The sequence below is a fragment of the Cyprinodon tularosa genome, unplaced genomic scaffold (assembly GCF_016077235.1).
Source record: "Cyprinodon tularosa strain WSP-4 unplaced genomic scaffold, ASM1607723v1 ctg920, whole genome shotgun sequence".
Taxonomy (NCBI): domain Eukaryota; kingdom Metazoa; phylum Chordata; class Actinopteri; order Cyprinodontiformes; family Cyprinodontidae; genus Cyprinodon; species Cyprinodon tularosa.
In genome coordinates, this window is record NW_024039697.1 from 374386 (window position 1) to 384271 (window position 9886).

The 9886-nt window shown below is 43.6% G+C and overlaps 1 protein-coding gene across 1 annotated transcript; it reads left to right on the top strand.

Annotated features, from left to right (window-relative positions):
* Positions 1 to 119: 119 nt before the first annotated feature.
* On the top strand, positions 120 to 9214 carry LOC119776276 (sarcoplasmic/endoplasmic reticulum calcium ATPase 2-like; the record flags this gene model as incomplete). The annotated part of the gene is made up of 7 exons (XM_038274590.1): positions 120 to 617; positions 4130 to 4250; positions 4424 to 4441; positions 4842 to 4924; positions 6049 to 6153; positions 8134 to 8272; positions 9135 to 9214. Coding segments are annotated over exons 2-7 (543 nt in total), but the record flags the coding sequence as incomplete, so codon positions are not given.
* Positions 9215 to 9886: the final 672 nt, after the last annotated feature.

A 9886-nucleotide genomic window follows, 5' to 3' on the forward strand; every position in this document is an offset into this window, starting at 1 on the left:
GCAGACGCACCGTTCGCTGATTGGCTGACATCTGAGCATATGTCAGACTGACTAAATGCTGATTGGTTGAAAGGTCCGTCGGTGTGATTTCTCTGCGTCTGATTGGTTGTTTTCCAGCGGAGGAAAGGCAGTAAAGACTCTCACTGCGGTCCCAGTAAACAGCTCAGCGGCTGGGATTTACAGCTTCTTCTTCGTTTTTTTTTAGTACAATAAATCCAATTTGTAGGATGTAAAATAAATAACAGGATTGGAGAAGACATTTAGAATAATAGTTGCGGCTCTTACTTTGAAAGTTTTACCGGATTTGTGTTTTAATGATGAAGTTGGTATGAAACGCAGCAGAGCTCAGATCTCCGGACAGGATGAGGAGGAATAACAGGAACACACCGAGACCCTGAGCAACATTATAGGAAAACTCCATTTATTCTTAGCTTTCTTCTCCTTCTTTTATTTATTTTTCTAGATTCTTCTTTGGTTAAATCCAGGATTTGTTACCAAACAGCCTCTGTTGCGCATCCTTCCGTAAAAAATGCGTTTTTTGGATGTAAAATAGTTTTTTTCTGTGGTTTCTGGGAAGAGTGAAATAAAATCTGTGCAGATCTTCCTCCATCTGAGACAGACGGTAAGCAACCTGTTCCTCTCCACGGGATTAACCGTTAGCTCCTCAGCTTAGCCTGCCAGCTACTGCTGCCATGGTAACAAGCTAGCAGCACTAACTGGGTCATTATGCTGCTGCATAATCACAGAGGAGCCTGAATAAAATCACTTTGCTGATGGGATTAATAGAGCTCCACTAATAAACTCAGATTTGGGGCTCCTGCCCTCAGGGGCCTCACTGCCAGCTGACCTCCAATCAATGAGCACTATCTGGTCTGATGCAAAGGCCCCATCAACATGTGGTCTGTGCTGTGTGAGCTCAGGGCTCAGCTCATCATTACAGAACTGGCAGGTTTCAAACTGGGAAAACTGGATTATGGGACCATAAGGCACCAATGGACAGGAAATCAGAATTCCATTCATGCTCAGGTTAGTTTTTCCTCATCTGCAATAATTACTGAGTGCAGAACCGCCTGCAGGAAGAGGTTAAAGGGGGGGTTCCATGTTTTCCCTTAAGGCTCAGATTATTCCTACAGTGCTGAGAGAATAACATGGATCAGTCAGATACCAAAATCCCCCAAAAAGCAGGTGGAGCAGACAGTGTAATGCTGTGTCCATCCAATTAGCATGATGTCCAGCTAAAGTCATTCAATGTCCTGTTTTTCTGACTTCCACCAGGACAACCTTTCAGGATTATTGCTTCAGAAACAAAAAGATTTGAGGACAGTTTTGCTCCCAAAGCTGCAAAGCCATCATCCTGCTGGCAGATACTAAACGTCCTTCCTAAAAAACCATGTTGTTATTGCAGCTATCACTCTGGCTCAGTTACACAGTGAGCCTGTCTCTGCTGTAGCTCACTCTGCAGGCATGAAGCTTTGCTCCAATGGTGACTTCTTCCTACAGGAATGAATGTTGCTGCTTCCAGCTCACTCTGCTTTGCTCCATCTGCACTTTTGAAAACAGTCTCCATATTCCTGTTGCACTACCTACCGTAACTATAGCCCCAGCCATAGACATTATATACTTCATTGGTCACTGGCCTAGAGGGCGGCCATCTTGGATCAGACCACAGTTCCTGCAGCTGCTGTAAGAAAGAATAGGAGGCGCCTTAGATCTCAATTTTAATCACATAAAAGACAAGTAAGACATATTATTAAACACAGCAAAAATGATATAGAAATAAAAGAAAAAAATGAAAATAGGTGTATTTACCCTTAATCTGATCAGGTAGATAAGATGATTTTCCAATGGAATGAGACTTTTCACCCCTAAAATAAGATAATTAGATAACATGCACTTGAAATTAGAAAATGCAGTTGTTTTTTTCTTATTTTAAATGTAAATTGTCCTGTTCCCTGCGATGGACTGGCGACCTGTCCAGGGTGTACCCCGCCTCTTGCCCATTGACTGCTGGAGATAGGCACCAGCACCCCTCGTGACCCCACTTGGGACAAGCGTGTAAGAAAATGGATGGATGGATGGATTGTCCTGTTCCATTGGCAAGATGTCTGACTTCCCTCCTCAATTCAAGAAAAAAAAGACTTATTTAAATCAGGGTCAGTCTACACCAGGGGTCTGTAACCTGTAGCTCTTTGGGCGCTCCCAATAGTTGCTCAAATTGATATAAATAAATAACTAATGTGTTATAATGACAAATACCTCTTTGAAGCTTTAGTTCAAAAAAGTTTTCAAAGAATATTTCAATTTAATTTTCACAACATATCGCTGGTAAAAGAACCAGAAATAGTTTTTTAGAACTACTTTTAATTTAAATAATTTTTGAAATTATGTGTCTTATTATCTTTTGTTTACATCAACTTAAACCCTATAGAAGTTTCATTTTTATGAATCTTTTTGGCTGCTTCCTTATTTTGAAAGCTGAACTGTTTTAAAATGGAAACAGATTTCCTATGACCTAAAATAATTGGCTGTGTTTTATTAAAAGTCATGTGATACAATGTGGCCCTAAATGTCCTGTTCTTAGCTAAACCCCGGTCTATTCTGACCACTGTACCAAATCATTCATATTTACCAAATAAATCAATGAAGACAGGCTAGATTTCCATAAAGTTCTCTCTCACAAATCTACTAACATACATCTAAACGGTTGAGCAGTGTTATTTTTATCTTTAATTTTATAGAAGATGACTGCAGAGACAGAAAATCTTCCCTTCTTCCCCATAAAGCAAAGTACTGCTTCAGAAAACAGCATTAATTCTGTTTAGGTCCTAAATTACCAAATGTAGTATTTTTATGTAAGTATTTCAATCATTACTGTACTTTTGTTGTCAGATTATTGTTAATATAGTCGGGGGGGGGGGGGGGGGGGGGGGGAGATTTACCATTAGGCAATACTAGGCAGTTGCCTCGGGCCCCAAGTTCCTGAGGGCCCCATAAAACTCTGTTTGCATGTATGGTTAATACAGCTATTCCTTATTTGTTCACATTAATTATGTTTTTGATAGAAATCCTTTTGCTAAAATGCCATCAGAACAATTATAATACTGTTTATCAGTGTCTGAGTCCCCACCCCCCCCCCCCCCCCCCCCCCCCCCCCCTTCAGTGTCCACCATATTGGATCAGTCCATTTGCTGCACATGTTCAGAAAGGTCCAAACAGACAGCAGCAAACCATTTGAAAACAAACCATGCAAAGAGCAGTGTTGCTAACTTAGCGCTTTAGTCGCTATATTTAGCCACTTTTCAGACCCCTCTAGCACTTTGATTTCTAAAAAGATCCTAGCGCCAAATCTAGTGACTTTTTTCTGCTACTGGAAACTTTGGAGACAACATCTAAAAGCAGCGAACTCTGCTCTCCAGAGCGAGTAGATTGGTAACCCCGCCTCCTGCTCTCCTCTATGTTGTCTGCTGTCATGATTCCTGCAGCTATTATTTCATCCAAATGAAAAATGGAGAACAGATAAGCAGATCATGGCTTGTCTACAGTGAAAAGAAGGACTGGGTTATTTACTTTGGCCTTTTTGGAAACACAGGAAGGAGCAATCAGCTAAGTGAGCTTAGTGCTTGGAAAAAATCTTTCATTCCTTTAGAGACAGCATGAAAAGTCAGCTGAGTACAAAACATAGAGAGGAAAACAAGAAGAAAAGGGACAAGAAGAGAGGGACACAACCTAGAACAGATAATGGATGTCTATTCTATTAACATTTCTATATCTGGAGAATGGGTCTGTTCTATGTATTGTTTATTCAATTCATAGGGGCCCCTGCCAGTCTTTGCCGAGGGCCCCAGATTTCCTAAATCTGGCCCTGCTAACAGGCATGATACGGAGAAACACAGAAGTCTTCATTTAAAATTATTACCTTTACTAAGATCAGGGCACTGATTGGCCAGATTGGCGGCCATGGCCACCCCTGCCCCCCTTTAGCTCCGCCCCTACTCATGTGGGTGATGGTAGACTGGGTCTATCAGCGAGACGCCAACAGGAGCAGGTCTGATGCGAAGAAAAGAGAGAATAATCCAGGTGATCTTTGTTGATTGATCAGCTGAGAGTGCTGCGTGTTTGTCCTCCTGCAGCCATGGAAAACGCTCATACCAAAACAGTGGAGGAGGTTCTGGTCTTCTTCAGCGTGAACGAATCTACAGGTCTGAGCTGCGAGCAGCTGAAGAAGAACAGAGAGAGATGGGGCCCCAACGGTACAGAAACACCAGCCTTCATGGAGACATCATCACATTTTCAATTCTTCTAACATTTATATTTTGGGGGAAATATTCTCCACTTTTCACCCAGAATTGACCCCAAAGCAGTTTATCTAATGATGCTACTTGTTAGCAGAACTGTTGATTATTTATTTCTCTTTCACCTACAGAGCTGCCTGCAGAGGAAGGTAATCTAACAGTCCCTCTGTGTCCCTCCTGTCCTCTCAGTCCCTCTGTGTCCCTCCTGTCCTCTCAGTCCCTCTGTGGGTCTCCTGTCTCTCTGTGTTTCTCCTGTCCCTCTCTGTGGGTCTCCTGTCCCTCTGTGTCCCTCCTGTCCTCTCAGTCCCTCTGTGGGTCTCCTGTCCCTCTGTGTTTCTCCTGTCCCTCTCTGTGGGTCTCCTGTCCCTCTGTGTCTCTCCTGTCCTCTCAGTCCCTCTGTGGGTCTCCTGTCCCTCTTTGTTTCTCCTGTCCCTCTCTGTGAGTCTCCTGTCCCTCTTTGTGTCTCCTGTCCTCTCAGTCCCTCTGTCTCTCTCCTGTCCCTCTGTGTGTCTCCTGTCCCCTCAGGTTCTTTGCTCTGTCTCTCTGCAGGGAAGTCTCTGTGGGAGCTGGTCCTGGAACAGTTTGAAGATCTGTTGGTTCGAATTCTGCTGCTGGCTGCCTGCATCTCTTTTGTAAGGAAATACCACAATTGCTTGTTTACTCAGAACTAAAAATAGCATTTAATTAGAACATCTGTGTATAAATATCTGTACTTTGGACCTTTCTGTGCGCTAGATCGCAAACACAGGGACAGAGGACACCTGATGTAACGCAGGTTAAGCTACCTTAGCATGTGGACAGACTGTTGCTAATTCAACCCTTATAGTCTCCAAGTTGTTCCAGTTAATGGTGAATATTCTGAGGAAGGTTTTTCTCCTACAGCCAGAGGTCTCAGAAGTATTCATGTTTATCCCTCCAGTAGAAATCCTGCTGATTAAAAACACGTTTGTAGAAGTTAGAGGATCAACTTCAGCTTTTTACTCCAGTAAAAGTGAAAAAGTACATTTTTAAAACTTCTTAAAGTATAAAAGTCAAAGTAATGCAGGATAAAATGTTACGTACAGGAGTTTCACTGCTCTGCTCTATTAAAGGAACATTTTCTACAATTCTGGATGATAACTTCCTTAGATGTCATTTTCCTAATTTTATAACTAATGGTGTCAAGTTTAACTTTGACTTTCATCTTGAAAAACTATTTATTTTGGTCTGTGGTTAGCAACAAGTGGGGGCAGCACCCAGTCCAACCACAAAAAAGTTAATTGTCTGGAAGAGACTGAGCTTAAATGGAAGAAAACTAATGAGTCTATTTTTTAAAATGTAATTGGTAGAAGTAAAAAGTTGTCTAAAAAATTATTACTGCAGTAAAGATAGTGAATATTTCTTCATTAGTAAGGACATGAAGTATTTGTACTTTGTTACTTGACACCTCTGCGTACATGTAGGACTTTTTGAAGGTCCTGCAGGTCAGATGGACTACTAGATGTTTCACAGACCGAGCGTCTCCTGGACCCCAAGGACACGCTGGAGCAACAGGTCAGCTGAGGGACTGATGAGTCACACAGACCAACACTAGCAGGCAGATGGTCCTGATGTTGATCTGAGACTGTGATACTGAGGGTTTTAGAAACATCTGGAGCGGGTCGGGTTCCCAGCTGAGCCTCTGACCTTCCTGTCTCCAATAGTGAATGATATCAGTTGATTTCTACATGTTTCAGTACAGGAAGCACATTTCTAACGGCTGCTCTCTGCTCTGCAGACGCTGGCGTGGTTTGAAGAAGGAGACGGGACCATCACTGCCTTCGTCGAACCATTCGTCATCCTTCTGATCCTCATTGCTAATGCTATAGTTGGCGTGTGGCAGGTTAGCATCCGTCTACATTGTAGCTGTAGGCAGTATGTCTGTCACATGGAGCTCAGTACTAACACTAAGAAATGTTAGAGTCTGGACTTGTAGATGTCAATGGCTTCAGGCAGCTGGGAATCAGTGAGGAAACATCAGCTTTCACCATGATCTGCTCTGAAATGTCATTACTGGTCCAACATTTAGAGGAAAAACCTGTTAATTGGCTAAAGAGTCTAAAACAGCTGGATTAGAGCTAAAAGCTGCTGGAAACAGCCTGAGTCCTGAAGCTACAGATGAAATCACAGCGACTGATATGATCAGAAATCATCATCCAGAACCAGACTTTAAAGAGGGAATTGCTTCTAAAGGTGCAGCAGAGCAGACAGGGTCAGCTGAAAATAGAACTGGTGGCTAACATTTATGTTTTCAGCTGAGTCAGAAACGTGGCATTAGAGACACCAGGGACCATAGTCAAATGTTTGCCGGGGGCCAGAATGTGCGACATCAAATCCTACCTGAAACTACTGGCTAAGGATAAGGTTAAATACAGTAAGATTGTTATTCACGCTGATGGTAATGACACCCGGTTACGCCGATCGGAGGTCACTAAAATTTGTGTTGCTTCGGTGTGTAAGTTTACGGACTCCGTAATTTTCTCTGGTCCCCTCCCTGATCTGACCAGTGATGACATGTTTAGCCGCATGTCGTCATTCAACCGCTGGTTGTCTAGGTGGTGCCCTGAAAACAACGTGGGCTACATTAATAATTGGCAATCCTTTTGGGGAAAGCCTGGTCTGATTCGGAGAGACGGCATCCATCCCACTTTGAATGGTGCAGCTCTTCTTTCTAGGAATCTGGCCACATTTATTAGTCCTCTAAAACCCTGACCCCCCAGGGTGCAGACCAGGAAGCAGAGTTGTAGTTTAACACACATCTCTGCAGCTTCTCTACTGTTACCCACTCTTTTCTCCATCCAGACAGTGTCTTGCCCACGGCCAAAATCTAATAAATTAGCAAATATTCCCAAAGGAGTAAATCATGATAATCTAATTAAAATTAGAATAACTCAATTGGGGAAAACAGTAAAGGAATAAGGTTGTGGTTTATTTATCATAAGATCTCTTTCCTCTAAAAGTCTGCTAGTTAATGACTTGATTTGTGATAATCACATTGACTTATGTTGCCTTACAGAAACCTGGCTGCAGCAAGAGGATTATGTGAGCATAAATGAGGAAACTCCTTCAAGTTATTTAAATAAACACACAGCCAGGCAGACGAGCTCCGAGCCAGCTCCCATGTCAGAGGATGAAGAGAGCACATCCAGTTAGTCACAGTCAGAGAAACAGGACTACACTGGAAAACAGACTGATCTCCAACATCTAGAAATAAAGGTGTTGATGGCAGCAGCACAGCTGATATTTCTCTCCAGGATGGAGTCACAGCCAAACAGGAACAGACCAGATGAAGCTACTATGAGAAAAAGCAGAGAGCAGAACGCATTCTTACAGAAAACAGACTCGAATAAAAAATGGGTTCAGATTGGGACTCCAGCTTTCTAAAAATGTTACATAAATGTAAAGAAGAGCTGAGGTTCTCTAATATAAAACCCAGAGAGCATGAAGGCTTGAACATCAGCAGGGAACTAATAATTATTCTGTTAAACGGCGTGAGGCTAGCTCTTCCTGTCACACAAAGGATTATGGAAAGCTCTGAGGCGTCCTCTGCTGTTGGAAGCAAACTGGCTCCACCTCCTTCCTTCCTGCCGGCTCTGACAGGACAGTGTTCATTCCACAGGTGTCCTCACTGGTTCATTTCCATCCCTGTACTTTGAGCATCACTTTGGGATTAATAACGTTTTCTGAATGAGTTGCTGGATTATCTTAAATGCTGTGGAAACACATCCAGCCTGCATGGTTTTGCTTTGTTTATGAACTTCGGGATATAGCTGTTAAACGCAGATAAAGCAAAGATATTTCAGATACTTTCTGTGTCCATCAGGAAAGAAATGCAGAGAATGCCATCGAAGCGTTGAAGGAGTATGAACCCGAGATGGGCAAGGTGTACAGACAGGACAAGAAGAGCGTGCAGAGAGTCAGAGCCAGAGACATCGTTCCAGGAGACATCGTTGAAGTTGCTGGTGAGCAAAGTCTGTCATGTTATCATCCTAATAATCAAACTTTGGCTGATTTCAGTGTAAAAAGTTGCTCTGTAGAGGTTTGTCTGATCACAATGTGCTTCATCTTGTCATCTAAATCCCTTTATTGTCCCTCAGTGGGGAACTTTCTCTCTGCATGTAACCCATCCCCTTGGGGAGCAGTGGGCTGACATTGTGCAGCACCCGGGGAGCCGTGTGGGGGCAAGGGTTTTGCTAAGGGATCAAACCGGGTACCTGATACTTTCTCAGAGCATAAGCACACCGCTCTAACCACTAGGCCAACACTCCCCAACTTTAACATCAATACCATTATTCCCAGTAGACCAACCAAGAAAACCTGTGCTGTCAGTGGTACCTACATGATATGGGCTAACAGAGAAGCTATAAGCCCTCCCAGACAGACTCCTGCTGGTTATCTGCTGTGTTTCACCGTAGATGGAGGAAGCAGAGACTAATGCTACCGATAGAAGCAGCAGAAGCAGCCGGTTTACATGTAAAGACATTGGTTGATGCGCATCAAGGCGAATTGAAGGGTCCTGCAGCATCTAGAGCAGCTGAAGCAGCGCCTCACGAGCTTCTCAGCATCTGAGGCGCGGCAGCAGCTGCTGGAGCTGGAAAAACTTCAGATGCTGGACACGCCACATCAACCAATCAGAGAAGCTGATCTGGGAGCTGGCAGGGAGACAGACACAGCACTGCTGATGCTGAGCGCTATGATCACTCCTTTATTAATGTCTAAATTTAATTAAAATCTAGAAACCTGACAGCAAAATATGTTGGTTTTTATTATCCTGATTCCTGCAGTTTGCAACACATACCTTAAAAAACTGACATCTACTTCCAGCCCCCACCAACAGTAGGGGAAACCCCCAAGAGGTGACGAGGCAGCTGCTGCTGGAGATTCCCAATGACAGCGCAGCGCCGGTATGAGGGGGAGAAATAATAATTGAAGGCAGGATGGTAATCTGGAGGAGCACACAGCACAGACCATGTTTTAAGGTGGACTTTCTCACTTAAAAACATTTTCAAACCACCTTCTATCCACTGATGACAGCACATATAGCAAAGCCGCTCTGCCATTGAACACAGGAGCAGCAGAAGCACCAAAGATGAAGCAGTAGGAGCTCTTTTGCTTCCCAAAGCACGTCCGGTGTATAACAGCCTAACAGACTGATTCTGCAGCATCTTGGTCTAGTTTTCCTAGTCTGCATGTCCTCTGCATGCTTTGTGGACTGACGCAGTCATGAATACTGGAGCAGAGGGATAAATGTGCCATGTTTGCCTTAAAGTGGGGTTTCCATGCAGGAGCAGAACATCAGCTCGTTCTGGTGTAGAAATGGCTTCAGTGCCACCTCCAAACCGGGCAGGGGCTGCTTTGGTCAGTGGACTCATGTGGTCAGTGGACTCGTGTTTTCAGTGGACTCGTGTTTTCAGTGGACTCGTGTTTTCAGTGGACTCATGTTTTCAGTGGACTCGTGTTTTCAGTGGACTCATGTTTTCAGTGGACTCGTGTTTTCAGTGGACTCATGTTTTCAGTGGACTCGTGTTTTCAGTGGACTCGTGTTTTCAGTGGACGTCTTTTCGTGCCTTTGTTTT